General features: G+C 33.2%; 1 protein-coding gene across 2 annotated transcripts in view; it reads right to left on the bottom strand.

The window, feature by feature from the left end:
* The window catches only part of LOC108908677 (formin-like protein CG32138), a 143,407-nt gene that overhangs the window by 19,493 nt on the left and 102,522 nt on the right, over window positions 1-21,392 (bottom strand). For both annotated transcript variants that reach the window (XM_018712796.1, XM_018712801.1), the window contains exon 3: window positions 16,968-17,054. In XM_018712796.1, the coding sequence (XP_018568312.1) occupies window positions 16,968-17,054 (87 nt within the window). The remainder of the gene's footprint in view (window positions 1-16,967; window positions 17,055-21,392) is intronic.

Genomic DNA, 21,392 nt, shown 5'->3' with positions numbered 1-21,392 from the left:
TTCTCAAGAAATGTATCAAGATTATATTGGAAATTATTCATGCTTTTTTTATGCGCTATCAAACAGGTAGACGTTACAACCAACCAGTCAGCAAAAATATCCTTTCTACGATTACTAATAAGATTACACAGTTTTTGAAACTACAACATCCTGAAACATATACAGGTCATTCATTCCGAAGAACATCGATAACGTTACTGGCTAATACAGGAGTTGATGTATTAGCAATCAAGAAACATGGTAGGTGGAAATCAGCCACAAATTTGAAGAAAGTTATGATGCTGGCAGTTTAAGTAACAAAAAATGAAATAGCCAACAGGATTCTTTGAAATGACACTTCAACTACAGGTTCTAGTAGTACGTCGCATCATGCTGTTTTAAAGGATCAGTCAAATAATATTGAGCCTCCGGTGACTGAAATAGAGCGGTCAAATCATTTTGAGAAAAATGTGACAATTAGTAAACGCGAGGGGAATAATTATCCAGATTTTATAAATGTTACTAAATGTGATAACTGTACAAATACTATAAATATTCATTCTTAATAATTAATAAAATGTAATATGCATTATAACTCGAAGTCACTTTTTTCTTCTACTTCTACGGTAAAATCCAATTACCTCCTTAAAAACAATGTATTAGTATATTTACTATAGTGGGAGCAGATAAAATAATTTTCAAAGCAATGATTTGTTAGTCCATTCAACTTCCATCAACCTTACAATTTTGTAATCAATGTTTACAAAAAGAAATACAAATTTTTGTTATATACAAAATATTGTAATCTTTGAATAAACAAATATTATTATTTTCCATTCCCAATTAAAAAAACTGCTTTTATAAAAAAAAAACATGCATTTATGAGTCTTTTACTAAAACAAGTTTGATGACATGATATGCCAATAATGACAGCGACGTAGATACAGCAATAAAAGATCTCTGTGCTACGTGTTTTTAGATTTGAAAGCTTTCAGCATGTTGCCTATTTAAAGATTTACCTAAAATACGGCTTGTTTACTTTTATTTTCACATTTATATTTTATACAGAATTTTCTAAACCTTTTACTTAGAAAACTAGCCCTCGATCTGTTTACTACATTACTAGTAACTTCCCATTAATCAAATTATTTTTAACATCAGAATTACTCTCTGAAAATACCCCTTTCCTCACTTTTATCGAATTCGGTAAGATTACAAAACCATGATGTTGAGTCTGGGCACACGCCAAATGGACTGTGATCGCCAATAACAGGACGAATTTAAATTTCTGCGCTCGATAACTCTCCTGTACCGGATATACGCCTGTCAAATCTATTGAAATCTAATGATGCGTCCGACAATCCATCACAATAAAGTCAAAATTGATTAAGGGTAAACGGAACGAAATATGGAAATGATATTTTTCGTCCATATACAAAACGTTGGGATTTTGGTAAGCAGAAAAATAATTTTGATGTAATAAATATTACTTATCTAAAATTATGCCACAAATAAGTAACTTACTAATCAAACTAATGAAAATAGTGAGATTTGATATAATTTTCATTGCTGTAAACGAAAACCAAATTGAAAAAATAATACATAAAACAATAAACAATTTACAAATGATAATGACATGACAAAGTGAAATTGCAAATTTATTAATCAATCAGTCTAATTTCAACATTTATAAAAATTTTCGAAAAATACTTAAAATTGAATTAGCTGATTACCTTACATTTCTTGTAACACAAGTAATGCTATATATCAATTAGTAAATGGAATAAAAAATTGTCTATAAAATGATCAAAAAGGTATTACTGTATCTTTAGATCTTGCAAAACCTTCGATATTGTGCCTCATATGCAATTCATTGTTGTTCTGGACCATTACAACGTCAGTGGTAACACATTAGAATTATTTAAAAATTATTTGGGCCATAGAAAATGTAAAAATCACAGCACAGCAAGAATTTAGAAGCCAAAATTGGAATTCCTCAGGGAACTGTACAAGGCCCAGTTCTTTTTACCACTTACATAAATTCCTTGCTAAATTTATATATCAACAGTGTTTCAATTTCTTATGGAAGATGATATACAGTTTAATTTTTTTAAGAGACGATTAAAAATAAAAACATATTTGATACATAAACTTTATCTTTTAAAAAATATGTTATGTATTAACAAAATTACCGATTCAGTTATAAATCTTTGGTGGAGTCACTACTTACTACTTACTTTGGAGAAGACTATATGACAATGAGAATGAGTAGAAACCACTGAATGTTGTTCAAAATTAGGTCCTAACAATATTTTTTTTTCAAAAGTTAACTGTATTCGAGTGAAGAAGGATTTTTTGAATGTTAGGTAATTATATTACTTTATAAATTATTGTTAGGTAAATAGATACAAAACCAAACCAAAGGTATTTAATATTTTATCTCTTTCACTAAGAACACATGTTAATTACAACATATTTGTATAAAAAATTCAAAAATTTTATAAAAAAGAATATATACAGGGTGTTTTTGAATGGAGTAGCATAAATGATACCAGTGAATCTACATTTCAAAAGAACACGATCTGCAAAAAATCGCCTTAGTAAAATATTCACCCCTGAAGAGATATGGGCCATCAGTTTCCAAAAAAATTATGAAAATTGGCTGTATTTTGAAAACCGAACGAGGTACAAATAACAAATTTTTTACAGGTTGTTTACTAATACAGATGCGAGTTTTCAACTATTTTTCGAAAATTTTAACCCCTCGAAAGGGGTTGAAATAACCACCCCTCAAGCCATTTTTTTCCATAACTTTTATATTTCGTAAAAACTCGATATCCAAAAATACGCATTAGATAAACTGGTTCTTTTAGAAACTTTTACCTCTCTAGCAATTTTCCTTTAAAACTTTTCAATTATTAATAAAAAATAAAATGTATTACCATTCACCTAACACCGTATATGATTGCAATCAATCAAAGAAAAACTAAGTGTGCTGCTGTCATGCCAGTTGTCACAATTAACTCTTCTGTAAGTTGTCACTGTTATCAGCTAAATACTTTTTGGGTGTAAATTAACAAGAATTATGCCAAATTTTACTAATGATGAATATATTAATAAACGAAAAGTTTTAAAGGAAAATTGCTAGAGGTAAAAGTTTCTAAAAGAAGATTCACTGCTATCATTTATGTTTCTTCATTCAAAAACACCCTGTATATACATAGTATAAGTATACAAGCTTCTGGTTTTCCTTTCTTTATTTTATTTCAAAGATCTGTCGACTCCGTATGATATTTGTTGAGATAGAATTTCAAGAAAACAACCGAAAAAGTACGCCTTCGTAACTGCAAAACACAGTATGCACTGCAAGCTGCTACGGTGAACGTCACGCCGCCAATGTCTTTCTATCTCGGGTGTCGAATGCGGTTAATTCCAAGAAAGTGACCCAGGGCTCTTCTTGGAATTCTAAACAAATGTCGTACCATGCCAAAGCCTGCTAAAGCAAGCTGAAGCGGTACAATTTCGTCTCTCTGCTTATCGAATACGATATTTTTTTAAATATTTCGTTTTAGGACGTTGACCAGAGATCAAAAAACCTATCTCTCAGATCCGTTATACGCGGATATAGATGTCACTCACGTCTCAGTTCCGTATATTTTTAGTCACGCACCTTGGTGGCGAATGGAAAAAATGAGTCACTTCCTTGATGGGTATCTCGTATCAGTTTTAAAGCGATCTGTTATTTGGTTCAAATTAAAGGTCACTAAAATCAGCGGTCTGTTTAGAATAATATGCACCATTAATGTGGAAACAAGAGATAGGTGACCTTTGTGCTTATCGTGCGTGCAGAATCCGGTGTCTTGTTCATTTGCGCAGTTTCGGTGGTTAAGCATTTGTTTTTCATGCATGTCAGTAAAAGATTGTCCAGAATTTCTGTATTAGTAAAACGGTTTCTCATTTCAAGATTAAAACTGCCAAAATGTATTTCCTGACAGACCCATCTCTTAATCAAATTCATTAAAATTATCATCTTATGAACTCATATACAAAGTGTTTTGGAAAAAAGCACCATAGAACACCAAAAATATGAATATTTTTGTTATGGTGGAGGATTTTTTCAAATAAATTGTCTAAGGGTATTCTGAACCACTTTAATAAGGTCACTCGAGGCTACCACTGGGCTACCGCCATCTGGAGCTAGCACCAGGCCTCCACCAGCCATGACGACTACGTCCTTCAAAGTTCTGCTGAAAAAGTGTCATTGGGGTGCGGGGATGGGGGATCTGGTCATTGGTGACGGACCCCTACCTCTTCTTCTGCAAACAAGATCTCCCACCCTGCACCCCACTGAAACTTCTTGGAGGGGCATGACCTTGGAGGACATCGTCGCTATGGCTGCTGGAGACCTGGTGTCAGCTCCAGTGGTAGTCTGGAGTGACTTTGAAGTGGTCCAGAATCACCCTTAGACAACTACTGCTATTATATATTTTCCAAAAAACTATGTAATATAAAAATGGTAGGTATAGGTCACTTTTTGAGGATGCTAAATACATCAGTGTTACTATACTCTATTTTTAAACTAAGAGGAGTGAATGCCAAAGACAAATTTACACTGCAAAAGTTACTAAAAACTACCCCAGATAGCATCAGCACAGAAGATAAAACTGGATAAAACTTCTGTGGCATCAGACTATCAAGTATATACTCACTGCAAGTGTTTAACCTCATTTTGAGTACAATAAGCTTTCATTACTTTTAATGAGGTTATTAAGTACCTATTCAAAATAATGTGCAATGAATAAATATCTAATTCTAGGTTTATTTAACTTTTATATATAAATTTTTAAAGTAGGTAGGTAAGTACTTACTACATAATATTGAAAAACTGAATATGAATAAAATAATAAACTACGAACCAAACATATATAAATGATTCCAGTTTTCACTTTTTAAAAACAATTTTATTGATTCACATTTTTACATCTAGCATTGGAGTAATTATATAATGGTGTTTTTGTTACTTTGAATTGTTGCATTTCTACGAACTACGTTTATTAAGTTACCGGATAATTGCCAAATAACTGATAACTGAACTACGTTCGTAATATATCATCTGCAGGTGTTCAAAGTAACAAAATATGTTTTTATAATTTATATTATTGGTAAAAATTAGGGACAAATCATGTCTAACAATTTTCTGAATTATTCGACGAGTCAGTATCCATATTGCTCTCACTATTATTAATTGATATAATTAAAGGTTCAATGAGATCGTACATAATTCTGTCAAGTGTTCCCATTTTTTCTTCCTCCTTAATCACATGTTCTACACATTTTTTCCAGTTCATATTTGTAACATTATTAAGAGCCTCTATTAGTAGTTCCCTTACGTTCTTCAATTTATATGTCTTCAACCTTACTTGAAATTAATTTGTTTCATAAATTTGTATAATGATGAACGGGACATCTGTGGCAAATCCTGACGACTTTTTATTTCGGTTAATATTTTGTCCAAAGTGGGGATCTCATTTTTAAAGAAAAAGCTGTGTACTATACGCCTTATGGAATTCTTCATTGCTTCATCCAAACATGTAACAATCCCAGGTCTTCCACCACAGTGTTTGGAAGTAGACACCCTTCCAGTAGATTTATACTGTTTTATGGCTCGATATACTGTTGATTTTGCAACACCTAAAAAAGTATAATGTGTAATATAGTTAGTTCACAACAGAATAATGTTAACATAAATTTACCTAACGTCATCGCTATTTTGGATACAAGTTGGACAGTTTTAAGAGTAGGTTCATCATCTAGGCTTTTCTTGTACAAATTCAATATTGTTTGCTTTTCTGCCAGAGACAAATGCCCCAAACTGAGTTGTTTTCGTTTCCTTGGGGGCGACGGCGATGTAATTCCCGCGCCTGCCTTACTCGTGGTCGGCACAGCATCATCCATATCCAATGGAAAATTGGAAAAAACGGATGATAAACAATATAATAAGTTGTTTAGTTCTGATAAGAACTGATTTATACGTAACTGGGATATTAAATAGAAAGAAAAGCAGGTAAAAACACGATGACAACGAACTGATGATAACTAAGAGGCAAAATGACAACAAATGTCAAAATGTAAAATTTATTAGCAGTGTAAAGTGGGCTCGAAATTAACCAATAAGAAACCACCATTTTGGCGCGCAATATTCAAAACGCTCCTCTTAGTTTAAAAATAGAGTATAGCTTTTGACCATCTACCCCAAGGTCACTAGCTACGACCTGGTCCAGCGACAGATTGTCACATTTTGACATTATTGTTTCAAATTTCATTTTTTGAAAGAGTCTTGTATTTTATATACAGGGTGATGTCATTAATTCTAACCACGTATTAGGAAGGCCTAATAAAGACAGAAAATCAAAAACAACCTTTTAGAAAATAAGCAAATTACCCTTTAATCCGGTTAACTAGGTGCCCTACTTCGCATCAGGCAAAGCGCCGACCGCCGGACTACAAAGCGTTCGACCGTTGAAGCGAAACAGCAGATTTCCCGAGTCGTCTTGAACTTTGCAACAGGTTTCTACATCAAAGTGCAGCGGATTCCAATTTTATCATCAAAGTGCTATGGACGGATGAGTGAGTGCTTTTTTTATCCGTACTGTCATTTTAAATAGGTAGGTACAATACTACTCTTTGACAAGCAATAAGTCACTAGGTACTACAAAGTGAATAATTAATTGAATATAATACTAAAAACTCATATTCAATTATAAAACAGTGAAAATGTTACCAATATTGAAAATACTGAATAACCTAACATTCGAAAATGATTTTTATCATTATATATACGTTTGTTTTTATTAACAAATAAATAATATTTGTTAACATTTAAAATGTAAAAAATATTTATGTGTCTAGGTAAAACGGTCTGTTTTTGTCGTTCACAATAATTAAAAACGCATTAAAAGCTAGGTTAATGACCGAATAATACGGCAAGTCAAGATTCACTCTCGAAGAACCTTTGTAGGTCCGAAAAGGGACTTAAATAATGATTTGAATTATATGTACATATTTAAAAAAAAATTATCGCGTATTCGTATTCTGCACATTTTTCCCTATCTTCCCCTAAAATTAATGACATTATGACTGAATCACCTTGTATAATTTAATATCTGTAAATATTAAGATATTAGTTTCAAGGGGAGGCCACTTGAAATAACAATCTTTTCATGCATAAAATGCAGAAATAGGTCAGCTCATTTATTATGGTTAAATTTTGAAATATGATAATTCCTTGTTTCGAGAACAAAAATAAAATTATTTTTCGAAACGTCAACCAACTGAAGTGGTTAATTTTTTTATTCATCTGATTTTTTTTTGCTAACTAAGCAGTCTCATTAAATAATGCTGGTTTAGTGCACAAATTAGACAATTTTCAATAATTTTCAAAGCCAAAAAGATCATTTTCGTTTTGAAGAGCGATTTGTACTTAGGACAAAAAATCCTACAAAGTTCTTGAACGGCTTAAAATAAAGAGGATCAATCGAACTAAAAGAGCTGGCAGGTTTGATTGCTACAAAAAATTTAAAACCCGTGGACATTTTGCAAGCAAGAATTTTGAAAATTTTTCTGCGCTGAATTTTTCCTGATACCTTAAAGGCGGTCAAGGGTAAACGTTTTTTACTTTCATATGTATGCTCTTGTAACATATATTGTTGGTATGGTCTGCTGTATCCCGACTTCCAAATAATTAATTTTGTAATTTCCCCTCCCGTACTTACAAAAATAAGCCGAAAACGCAGTAGGTACATTGGCTGGGATGGATAGATTATATTCCCATTGTGGAATTAATCGAGTCGGACCCTCCTGTCGAACTGGATTACATGGCTCTTTACGTTGCACTTACGCGAGAGGTGTTATTCGAAATTAAAAATGTAAATCGAAAAGCGTTGGGGATTAAATTCACTTCGATATATAGGAGCAACATCTGCATGGAACATATGGAATGTGGGATGTCTTCCCAACTCGAACGCCATCAATTTGTTTTGTATTCTTTCCCGGCTTTCCCCGGGTTGGGTTTTTAATTGAAACAAATTTTCAGTTTTTCAATTTAGTTGTCGAAAACGCGAATTTTATTGACGTTGGAAATAAATTTCCCCCGATGCCAAAGAATGTACAGGGTGAGTGAGATGTAATCTACGAAGTGTATTTATTCTTGTACAGGGTGTCCCAAACTCAATAGTATGGGGCTACTGTGAGAACATAAAAAATTTAAATAAAATTTGGGACACGTGGTGTTAAATGGGATGAGGTAAGCCCCATTAACAATCGAAAGTATTTGGAATTTGACAGAAACGATTAATGACGTCATCAATTATATTTTTTCCAGAAACATACCTTAATTTTTTCCTTTTAAAAAGCTCTCTTTTTTCTAATAAACTTTTATTAGGGAAAATTTTCTGCAGTACTTTAAAAGTTATAAGCAATATCGTCCTAAAGAGAGAAATACCACCTAAAAATCACGGAAATCACCCCCAAATCGAAGTTGAAATTTATAATGAATTGTAAAAAAAAATTCTGCCGTCAGTAGTATCTATGGAAATATTTTATATATTTTTATACTAATTATAAATAAATATATTAATAATAATTTTACAAAATAATTAATCCTTTAATCAATATACAAAATCCATAATTATATAAAATGTATGAAAAAATAAAAAAATTAAAATATAGATTTTTTTGGGGGTTGAGGGGGTGCAATTAATTTTGAAGGGTTAAAATAATTTTGACAACATTTTTTTATTGAGAACTAATATCTAAAACATTTCAAATTAAAAAAAATGCAAAAAAAAAATTTTCAAAAAATTCATTTTTAGGGGGGTAGGGGGTGGTTTTACAAGGGTAGAAATAATCCAGAAGTAATTTTTTCGTTGAGCTACCACCACTCCCTAAAGGGCTACTGCCGCGTACCCTTACTTTGACGGGCTCTGGATTGATCAATTATGGCCAAATTCAATTTAAATTAACAGGGCATAAAGTTTAAATCTTCGTTTACAAAATGTTAAAATTTCAGGTCTTAATGTTTATAACAAATTGTTCTGTGATTAAAAAAAAAATTGCTAACTCCGGACCTATTGGTCGTAGAAACTTGTTTTTTTTTTTCAATTTGTAGTTTTTTTTACGAGCTTTCGATTAGTTTATATAACTTCTTTCAAAAGTTAAAAACCGCGGAGTTATTTTATTTGTTTATTAGGGAAAAAAGTGCCTTCTATTTGGTAACAATTATATACAACTAAATTTGAAAAAAAAAAAAAAAAAATTTAACTAGAGGATACTTGGTGTCCCTTCGAAGAAAATGAGCCCAAAAAGAATGTTTTAGTCATAACAATGCCCCCGGAATAGTCATTTGAAAATGGGTCTTTTTGCATAAATGGGATAAATAAATGGAATTTTGCAAAAACTATTTGACTGATCGAGCCCGTCTTCTGCACATCTCTTAAAGATATAAAAACTCACATTTTGGGAAAGTTTGGTAAGATTTTATTAATTATTTAAAAAGTTATTAACAATTAAAGAAAAAGCACTTTTTCCGTTTAATTTTTCAATAACTTTTTTTGTTTATAAAGCAATTTTAACTTATAGAGTCTCATTTTAAAGATGAGTTTCTCTAGATCAAATCGTCTGTTGAACTTTTTTGCTAAGATTAATAGTTTTTTTTACAATACCGCGCAGAACGAAAAATGACGAATTTTTGACATATTTGTTGATAAAAAACAATGACGCTATACTTCTTTCATAACCCATTTGATGGATGCCTTTTCTATTATCATTCCCAAGACTTTCCAACAATAAAATCATGCCCAGTAATTAATAAATTTCAAAATGTTTCCTTTCCTGGTCTAGTAGTGTTCGTTGCGCCTGTTTGGCAAACCATTACTGTCAAACCGACTTTCGTCCGTCCAAAGAACGTGCCAAAAAAGGTTCTGATCAACAGTTTCTACATTTACTACAATTTGAGCTATAAAATTAAGTTTGTTTTCAATATGACGCTCGCTCCGGCAAATACTCCAAATTGTGAATTTTGTAGTCATGATACCCATTGGTCTTTAAAATTCGCTGAACGGCTGATTTATCCAAATTTAATTCCCGGCTAGCCTGCCGTATAGAATTTCGTGGATTTTGTTCGAAATATTATAATAGTCTACTGTATTAACATTGTATCTTACCCTTCGGTCAATTATTTGATTTTTCCGAACAGAAAATGCATCTTCATTCCGTCGTAAGATTGCCTTCAATCTTGTAAAGGTTCTATGATTAGGAATGAGGCGCTCTGGATACCTTTCTTGATATAACTCTACAGCTCTTCTTGAATTTTTTGTGACTCGCCGTAAATTACCAACAAATCAACTTTTTCTGAATGAAAAAACATTTTGTAAGCACAAAAGTTGTACGTTTGACGATCGTATTGAGTAATGACAAGTAACGAGCGTTCAAATAAAAACGTGGTCAAGTTGGTTCTGAAAATTTGGACGTAGGGCGTAGCGTATAGCAAATGAACTTAAACGTCATCTGTCAAAGCGCTATATCGCCGCTATCAATTTGAATATTTTCGTTTTAAAAAGCGTTTAAAATGGTGTTTTCTCAAGAACAAAAAGTGTTTATCATAGAGTCCTACTTTAGAAATGGACGCAAGATTGATGGAATATGGAAGTATTCTATTGAGGAATGTTTCATAGAATTTCAAAATCAATTTCCCGGCGTTGTTGAGTACAAAATTTTTCAAAGTGCAGTTCAGCGTTGTGTTAATGTTTTTCGTGAAACGGGCAGTGTAACAAGAAAAGAAGGAAGCGGCCGACCTAAAAAGCGGACTGAAGAATTAAAAGAAAATGTCCAACAAATAATGGAAAATGCGCCAAGAACTTCTGTACGTGTTTTATCACAAATGGTGGGAGTATCAGTCGGTACCTGCCACACAGTGTTAAAAAAAGATTTGCGTTTGTTCTCCTATCGTTTAACTTGTCAGCAAGAACTTCATGAAGTTGATTTTCCGCGACGGGCTGTATTTTGTGAATGGTTTTTAAACAACTACGGTGAACTTCATAATATCACCTTTTTTTCTGATGAAGCCTGGTTTCATTTAAGTGGTTACGTAAACTCACAGAATATGAGAATGTGGTCTTCTGAAAAACCAGATAACTTTTTTGTCGAGGGCCCTCTACACGCTCAAAAAATTGGAGTTTGGTGTGCTCTCAATCGAAGGAGGATTTATGGACCTATTTTTTTTAATGGTACTCTTACTGCGCAAAGGTATAGAGAAGAAATTATCGCTCCTTTTGTTAACCAGCTGGAAGAAAACGAAATTACAAACTTTTACTTTCAACAAGATGGCGCAAGGGCACATACGGCAGGCGAGACGATGAATATGTTGAGGGAAGTTTTCCAAAATCGACTAATAAGTCTCAATGCTGAACATGAATTTCCACCGAGGTCATGTGATATTACGCCGTGTGATTTCTTTTTGTGGCCTTACCTTAAAAACACTATTTTTGAACTGCCTATTCCTGATTTAAACCATCTGCAGGCTCGACTTATAGACAAGATTCGTGAAATTAACAATACCCCGAGCATCTTAGAAAATGTCTTTAATTCTTTGAGGAACAGGTGTGAAAAGTGCTTGGAACAAGGAGGGGGACACTTTCAGCAGCTGCTTTAATTTATTGTTATAACAAGGAGGGGGACACTTTCCGCAGCTCCTTTAATTGTTTGTTATTGTTATCACGATTATTCTTTAAAATAAAGTTATATAGTCATTAACGTTATTGAAACTGACAGCTGCTATACAGCTCGTTGAGAAATGAGGTTAAGTTGGTCGCTATAAGCTACTCCCTACGTCCAATGTGTCAGAGCCAACTTCGACCACGTTTTTATTTGAACGCTCGTTATTTTGTGACAATATGCACATTAAACAACGAACATGCAATTATTATTGTCCAACGAATACTTGATCCATTCACCGCTAATGTGATTTTTAGGTGGAATTTCTTTTGAGATTCTTTAGGATGATATTGCTTATAACTTTTAAATGGGAAGCAATATAGAAAAATTTCTCTAGTAAAAGTTTATTAGAAAAAAGAGAGCTTTTTAACAGTAAACAAAAATTGGGTATGTTTCTGGAAAAAATATAATTGATGACGTCTTTAGTCGTTTCTGTCAAATCCCAAAGATAATACTTTCGATTGAAAATGAAGCTTACCTCATCCCATTTAACACCACGTGTTTCATTTTTTATTTAATTTTTTTGTATCCTCACAGTAGGTCCATAATATCGAGTTTGAGACACCCTTAACCTACTAACAGGGCGCCACCTACAGAGGTTTCATAAATGATTACAAGCCACGTGATCGTCGAGCTTATGCAACCAACACTGCACGATTGGTACTGTCAACTAAGTTAGTTTACTGAATGGTGAATTTACAAATCATTTATCTAATAGCACTGCTTCTCTGCAATATAAAATAAACTCAAATATAAATAAATAATTAATAAGCTATTTAAGTCTAAGAAACCTGTATACTGGAGGAAACAGAAGATCCACTTGTTATTTATTAAATACCCTCGGATTAAAAACTTACAGTGGATATAAATAAAGCTTGAAACGAAACACTCACTTATTATTTAGAGGCCAAGTGTATATAAAACAGAAAAGACTCCTTTTAGAATTAATTGGATCCTCTCATTCTTATTCAAATGTCACGCCGTTCCAGTAGAGAATAATAATGGAACGGCAGTAAACACGATTGTTTTTAACGTAAATAGCACAGTGTCGGCCTGTTATTAAATTGATAAGTACTGCACGCGTTGGTTATTAAAATATATGGGATTACACGTGTTTTAGATCTAATCGAATTTCGTTTTTTGATGAAAAGTTTTAAGTGCGGTCTATTGCAGAAGTAGGTTAAGTCGTTAACCACGAAAAATAATAGGATAAACCAGACATTTTTCATAAAAAAGTTATATATTTTCATGTTTAGATTTATTGCAACAACTACTGTCATTTTCAGTATGCGATTTTGAATTAATTTAAATAGTTTAATGAAAATAAAATAAATACTTAAATAAAAACTTTGCACAGAGCGGGCGTTTAAAAAAAACCTGAGAAATAAGTTAAATTTTATTTTGAGGAGGCATTTTTTTTGAATTTCCAAAAAAATGTCATTAAAAACTAATTGAATCGACAGATTTTTAACGTTTTAGGATGAGTCAAATCGTCAGTAAAACAAAGGGTATATACAGGGTAGCCCATCGAAAACTTACCGCAAGGCATTACAGGGTAGTAATGAACTTTTCGGCAAAATCCAAAAACAGGTAAAGTTTGCTTCTGAGGGGGACAACTTTTGGCGCAAAAAGCATAGGAAAATCTTTAACCCCCTAAGTGGGGGTGCCATCCCCCAAATTTTTTTAAATGGGAATGGGGGTCAAGTGGGGGGTCATTAGAAAGGGCTTTTAATTCTCTATACATCGATTCTTACTTTTTGAAAATCGATCCATTATTTTAGAAAATATGCAGCTTTGAAAATACGAACAATATTTTTGACGAGAAATGCGAAAATCGATTTAATTTTACTTCAAAACTTACGGTATTAGCTTGGTAAATTCCTTCAAAAGAATTCGCTTTTTTTTTTCTGATTTGCGAATTCTTTAGCCTGATTTTGGTGAGCAAAAAATTGTCCGCTTTTTGTTTCGTATTTAGATAGGCCACAAGAAGTTGCTAGATAACTGTCTTGTGACTTGTAGTTGAAGAGTACCAATACTGCCGAGTCTTTTAAATTGATTAATTATGGTGTACTCAATTCCAGAAAGAGTAGAAATTATTGAGCTTTTTTTCAAAAACAATGAATGCGGAAATCGGGTCGCCGAACTGTTCAACCAACGGCATCCTGAGAAACATGCGTCTGGAAAAATTGTTCGCGAATTGGTGGCCAAATTTCGCGAAACTGGCTCCGTTCATAACAAAAAGAGGCAGGTTGAAAATCCGGTACTAAATGAACCTACGGAAATAGCGGTATTGGGGCAAGTGGCAATGGATAGTACGCTGAGTACAATGCAATTGGCTACTGCGACAGGAGTGAGTCGTACAAGTGTCCAACGAATATTAAAAAAATACAAATTCCATCCTTATAAGATTCGGCTAGTGCAAGAGCTAAATGAAGACGATTTTGATCGTCGTTTGCAATTTTGCGAAATAATGACTGAACGAGCGATAAACGATAATTTCCTCTTTAATGTGTGTTTTTCGGACGAGTGTACGTTCTTCTTGAATGGTTTAGTGAATCGCCATAATTGTCGTTACTGGGCTGATACCAATCCAAGGATTTTCCATGAGACACACTCCCAACACCCCCAGAAGTTGAATGTATGGGCAGGTATTTTTGGAAATTCCATTGTAGGTCCTTTTTTCCTTCCTGGAAATTTGACAGGCGATATGTACTTGGATTTACTACAAAATGTCATCGACCCAGCTCTAACAAATATCATAGAGGACGACCCTGCTTACAATGAACACGAACTGATTTTCCAGCAAGACGGAGCTCCTCCACATTACTCGCTCAATGTGCGCAATTACCTAAATGAGACGTTTCCAGGACGCTGGATAGGACGAAGAGGTGCAATTGAGTGGCCCCCTCGGTCACCCGACTTAAATCCTTTAGATTTCTTTCTCTGGGGGCACATTAAAAGCAAAGTTTACAGCACTCCACCTGATACCTTGGAAGATCTGCGAGGACGAATCATTAATGTATGTCGCGAAGTAACACCGCAAGTGCTCCAGAATGTTCGACAACGGTTTGAAGACAACCTGTATCATTGTATGCAAGTTGGCGGACAACATTTTCAGCATTTACTTGACTAATACCGTAAGTTTTGAAGTAAAATTAAATCGATTTTCGCATTTCTCGTCAAAAATATTGTTCGTATTTTCAAAGCTGCATATTTTCTAAAATAATGAATCGATTTTCAAAAAGTAAGAATCGATGTATAGAGAATTAAAAGCCCTTTCTAATGACCCCCCACTTGACCCCCATTCCCATTTGAAAAAATTTAGGGGATAGCACCCCCACTTAGGGGGTTGAAGATTTTGGTATGCTTTTTGAGCTAAAAGTTGTCCCCGTCAGAAATAAATTTGACTTGTTTTTGGATTTTGCCGAAAAGTTCTTTACTACCCTGTAATGCCATGCGGTACGTTTTCGATGGGCTACCCTGTATATGTATATGTTTCAGTTATAAAAATAGTTATTTGTTATTTCAATAAGAAAGTATTTTAATTTTTTTAACAATTTTTTATTTTAAACGTGTATAATAATAATTTTGATCATATCAAAAGATAATAAAGGAAAAATCCTACATTTGTATTTAAAGTTTTTTTTTATCTTAAATCATTAAAGGTGTAAGTGAAGTCAAAATGCAAACGAAAACCCAAACATATTAATAACCAAAGTCCTCTGTAAGCACAAATTGCGCAGCGGATTTTGTATTCTGCGCATAATTTACCATTTTCAAACACACAGGCACAGGACAAACCCCCCCCTCCCCCGCTTATATAATATATAAATATATTTTCTGCGGTATATCAATACCAAAAAATGAAAATAGTAGCTAATAACGAAATTATGATTAAATAACTCAACTGCGACACCGCTGCAAAATATCCGATCGTCTCAAGTTGACTGCATAGGTTCCTTATTCATTCATTCCTTAAAACATTTTTATCAATACCTACATCATACATTTAAGTAAGTAAATAGGCATTGATAAAAAAAGTGTACAAAATAAGTTTCGTGCGTACGCGCGACAACGTTGTCAAACTGTTTTTATGCGTTGCTAGGATACGCATAAGACGTTCCATTTGAATCTTCCTAAAATACTGCTGGTGGTGTACTCTATCGGCAATTCGGAAATTTAAAACTGCTGTCCTAGTCCAGGCGCTGTCTGAAGCGAAGCTATATTGTCTGTGGTTCAGATAACTTTTTCTCAGATGTTCAGACTTAGAATGAGCTCACTCTGGTGCCAGTCTGGTGACGTTGCCACTGCGCATCTCTGACAAGATGAATTTGATCACGCTATAAATATCGTACAGTATCGTAAAACCCCAGAATACCAAACAGCGAACTTCCCAGTCGATGTTCAACTAGTGAAAACCTGCAAGTGCAGTAGGTATACCTAGTGTAACGGATTAATAGCGCTGCCGTTTCACAGACAATTGAACCGTTTGAAAAACCGTAAGGGTTGGCTGTGACCCAATAGGCGTTAAGCATACCTTAATATATTGCATAATGCAGTTGCAAGCAGAGCGGAACGTGAATATGCATTCCTCGGTGGACTATTAGTACTGCACCCTAGTTATGGACTGACGACTCGTCGTCTGATCGGGGTGCATTATCAGCGACGTAAAACACCCTTCTGTTTGCTTTTGTGCGTATTTATTTTGTGCGGCCGGATAATTAATGTTACGGGGTGAAAATGGGAAATGTTTTTATAGCTGTAACGCCCGAATTTTCAAAATGTACTTTAAATTTCAATTTTTTTTTATCGTTAGGAGAAAAGGGAATAAATTTTTTGGTGAAAAAAACAAATATCGTACGGACTGTAACTCTTAAGGTTATTTAATTTCATAATTATAATTTATATTAGAGCTGGGTATGAATACAGAAAAAGTATTCAATCCGTGAATACTGAATATTCCGTTTAAAGAAATGTCCATGATTATTTGAAGCCTGCATTCAAAGAGTACTTAGATTAGATATACCTGACTTTATGGCTTATGAAAATTTTATATGGTGCCTATATAAATTACATTGACTTACGAGCTACGTTAAGACTAAGACCAATCTGTGAGTCATGTATGAAATTGGATATTATTTTTAAATAAATTTTATTACGGCGACAATAATCATTACTATTATCCAAACGACACTGGAATACTGATATTAAACACTTACCCTATGGCTTCTCGAGGCTTTAGGGTCCAAATAGGTGCGTAATTTGTTTAAATAATAAGAAGGAGGGTCCTTGGCTTGGACCATTTCCTGAAAAAAAAACAAAAATTTAAGGATTAGAATGTGGTCGTCGAATGGCGATTGCCTAATACTTATGAAGGGTCTAAACTAAATATTTATTCGGTAGCGAATGCAAGCGTCCAAAACATATTTACTTCGCGAGTAAACAAATAAATCGTTGGCAATATAAGTAGGTAAATATTTGTAGCTTTCAGTATATACGAAATCGTATATTTTCCGTGTACCTACTTATATTATTCCGTCTTAGATATGTCATATGTATTGTGAAATATATTTTTTTATAACGACTACACGACTCCATTTTGTATAAAGTAAACTAGGTAAGTATATGCAAACAATTCCGCGGAATCAGGATATGTAAAGAAAATGTTTAAATATCAGTTCGAAACATAGTCTAAAAACTATAAATTTCGATCATACTAAAAGGTGGCTTGGTAAAGTAAAGAACATATTCATAAGAACGAAATTTTGTGTCGATCCATCTAGTCATTTAGGTCAAAATTCACCACCCTTTCCATTCGGGACTGAAAAAGCGGAAAAAAACGCTTAAATCGACATCAACTGCACCCAGAGTCAAGGACGATGTCCCAAAGGACCCGGAGCTCTTGTACGGTGATGCCCGGAGTGCGGCAAAGGTCAAATTTTCACCGATCTTTCCATTTTTTCTGTCATCGCCGTCGCGCTCAAAACCGCTCCAGGCAACAAAAAAACACCCTCTCTACAATAATCGACGTTGACGAGGCTCGATGCCCCCTTACGAACGACGTGGCCTAGGAAGTCAGACGTTTTCATCGATGTTTCCAATTTCCCCGTCACCACGCCCAAAAACCGCCTCTCGCAGCCAAAACTACCCCGATGCAGTAATCATCATCTCCAACAGCTTATTTGCATGCTGTGACGAAAAATTAGGTCGGAAATTCCAAAATTTCCGAATTTGGACTTAATCCGAACAGCATCCTGTATATCATTTTACCAGTCAACATAAAATAGAAAAATCCTAAGAGGCCAAAACCAAGAGACGCGGAATCCAGCTTGGGTCCAGGGAGACCGGAGTAGTTGCCGTAGGTGTGACCGAACGTCTACCCTGGACATTATTTGCAGTTCTTTAAGCAAGGACGGAATCCTGCCCAGAGTGTGTACTCACCATTGAACTTTTTATAGCGTTTATGCTCATTTCATTTATGTTGTATGACTAAGCTCATAGGTATACATACTATTATTGATTATTTTACACAGAATAACAATAAAATACAATTTTTTTATAAAAATTTTTGAGTTAAAATCACAAAAAATCACTTTCGAATTAGATACTCTCCCAAAATATCACCCCCGAGTCAGATTCTCTCCAAAAAATCACCCCCGAGTTAGATTATCTCCAAAAAATCACCCCCGAATTAGATTCTCTCCAAAAAATTACCCCTGAGTTAGATTATCTCTCAAAAAATCAAATAGGAAATTTTAGAGACTGAGTGACTGCAAAAAAGCCTGTGATTTTCACCCGTTTTTCACAATTCGCAGAGAACTAAAAAAAATACATAAAAATATGTTTTTGGTCGCAAATTACTTGTTGTAAAAAACTGAAATGAGCATAGCTTTTGGTATTTTGAAAATTTAAAAAATCACCCCTACTTAGGGGTTGAAAAAATGCCAAAAATGAAGAATTTGAATATTACCAATTGATATAAAAACTATTAGCATGCGAATTATTCTATCAAATGAATTATATTGACATATTTTTTGAAATTTTTACAATTATTTCTGATTTTCTCTATTTTTGGGGATGATTCCACCCCTGAGCGCGCTTAAGGGTGGATTTTCTAATTCAACATGCCTATTTCAGTCATGAGAATAAATCTTTTTTTGTATCAAGAATCATTCAATAGAAAAATTCACATGCTAATAGTTTTTATATTTATTGGTAATCAATTCTTCATTTTGGGCGTCTTTTCAACCCTTAAATAGGGGTGATTTTTGAAAATTTTCAAAAAACATCTTAACTTTTTACGACGAGTAATTTGAGACCAAAAACATATTTTTTAAATATTTTCTTAGTTCTCTGCGAATTGTGGAAAAACGGACGATTTTTGCGGTCACTCAAGATAGATCTATCTGTATTAATACGGGAGAAATATCCAATCCAAGAGTGTGTCGTAAGCCTAATACCTACGTTAGATAGAGACTTGGATGCATAACAATTAAAATTACCTTTTTCTTATCGAGTTTGGAACAAGAGTATCTTATTGCAAGATTTTTTTAAGATAAGCTGATTATTTTGTTAGACTGTAATTCATTTCTTACTCAATTTATGCTCTGTAGAATTTCAAAATTTTTGACTTTATATATTTTTAAATGTACTAAATTTGAAAAAAGTCGACTACCTAATTGAAAAAGGTAAAATATTAATTAAAAAAAATAACTTTTTTAAAGTTGCTTCCCTTGCTTTAAATATTGCCGCACGCTACTGTCTGGCAAATAGGCGTCCCACTACAAGGAAACATTTTTCATAGGAGAGTTTATGTTAAAATATAACGTTCCCTATTAATTAAAAGCCAAATAATTCAAAGGTTAAATAAGGAAAGTGTGTCCCAGTTCAGATATAATTCATCATATTGATATTAAGTAATCCCATGTCAATATTTTGTAGACTGAAGTTGTAAATTTACATCTTTAAGATAAATAATGTTTGATTAAAGCAGATAAATGCAGCTAATTTTAAATGTGATCTGTTTGTACTTAATATTCAACATACTTTACAAGTTACACTCGAGGTAAAAACTAAAAGTTAAATTTAAAAAATGTAACACGCTTTTGAACACCTTCCAATCTTGCAATGTCCTGCTTTAATAACGGAGACCATGTGGATACTATTCTTTTATGAAATGATCACATGATTAAGAGTTGCAAAGTATTACTTTCAATAAGATATGATATGATACTGCAAGAGATACAATTTAATTTTTGGAAGAATTTTACGATAATCGACTAATTAGTCAAGAGTTCTGGCCTGCCAGGTCACCGGATCTAACTCCTTTAGATTATTTTTTGTTTAGATATCTGAATAATACTATTTTTTAACAGCAATACACAACATCTAAGAATTAGCATCAGTAGTTATTCGAGAAATTAACAACGTAACAAAACAACAGCTGCAAAATGTGTATCAAAATATGCACAGGAGAGTGAATTTGTACACAGCTGATGAAGGACACCATTTTGAATATATGTAATGTTTTTATCGCGAATATGGCAATATAATAATAATAATAATAATGATAATAATAATAATAATAATAATAATAATAATAATAAATAATATTTATTTGTTTATGCCAATATAGTTAAATGTAAAGTACAATTTAACAATAAATGTAAATAAAACAATAAAAACAAACAAATATAATCAAACCCTCAGGAGAGCAAGTCTATTCGAGGGTGTACAAGTTTTATAATTCTTTAGAATCAAAGTGAATAAGTCTTAAAAAGTAAAAGAAGTAAAATAAATATATTATATTAAAATATAGCTTACTAATTTATGAGTTCTTTTTATGAATTTATTTACATTATTTTACTTATGAATGTATTTTATATTGTAACAAAGTAACATTATTAGAGCAATGGTTTATAAATTAACCAAAGAGCAAACAGTAACTTTTTTATAATGGTATGTGATCTATGTATACGAAAAAATAAACTGTCTGTTCATTTTACTAATATAATATTCCAAAAATACTTTTATTTAACTACATCTAACCCCGTCAACGACTCCACTGCAGTTTAGGGATTTTTAGTTGATATACCTACATATGTATATGTATTAAGCACAATTTTAGTAAAATCTAATTAATGACGACGAAATTATATATTAGAGGGCTATTTAAAAAAGCTATAGTCTTAATAGTCCACATTAATAAATCGTTCCTAGTTTAAAATAACATCATAACATCAGTTGATTAAAATCAGGGCAATACTACGAGTATAACTATGATTAAGCTGTAATTCCAATTACTTTATAATTCTCGTTGTTCCCATACATATTTCTACGAGAGCATGTTTAAGCTAGGTCAATCAGTTCACACATCATCTTGTAAAGCAGCTAAAAATATAACGTTTGTACGATGAAACAAACTTGGAATCATGTCGTCTTTCGTCGCTCCCAATCCGTAATATTTACGCGAGTTTTATGTAAAAAAAACTTTGTAGCGAATATCTGACGTGTTTTAAATTATATACAAACAGCGAAGTGTGTCACGATGCGAAAACCGCGATAGTTTGTTAGTCACCCAATTTAATTCAAGGCGCGTTTTTTCATTTGCTGTCACTTCGGTTACGTAACAGTAAAGATACGCA

The sequence above is a fragment of the Anoplophora glabripennis genome, unplaced genomic scaffold (genome assembly GCF_000390285.2).
Source record: "Anoplophora glabripennis isolate ALB-LARVAE unplaced genomic scaffold, Agla_2.0 scaffold29, whole genome shotgun sequence".
NCBI lineage: Eukaryota > Metazoa > Arthropoda > Insecta > Coleoptera > Cerambycidae > Anoplophora > Anoplophora glabripennis.
This window is presented reverse-complemented; position numbering and strand designations above follow the sequence as displayed.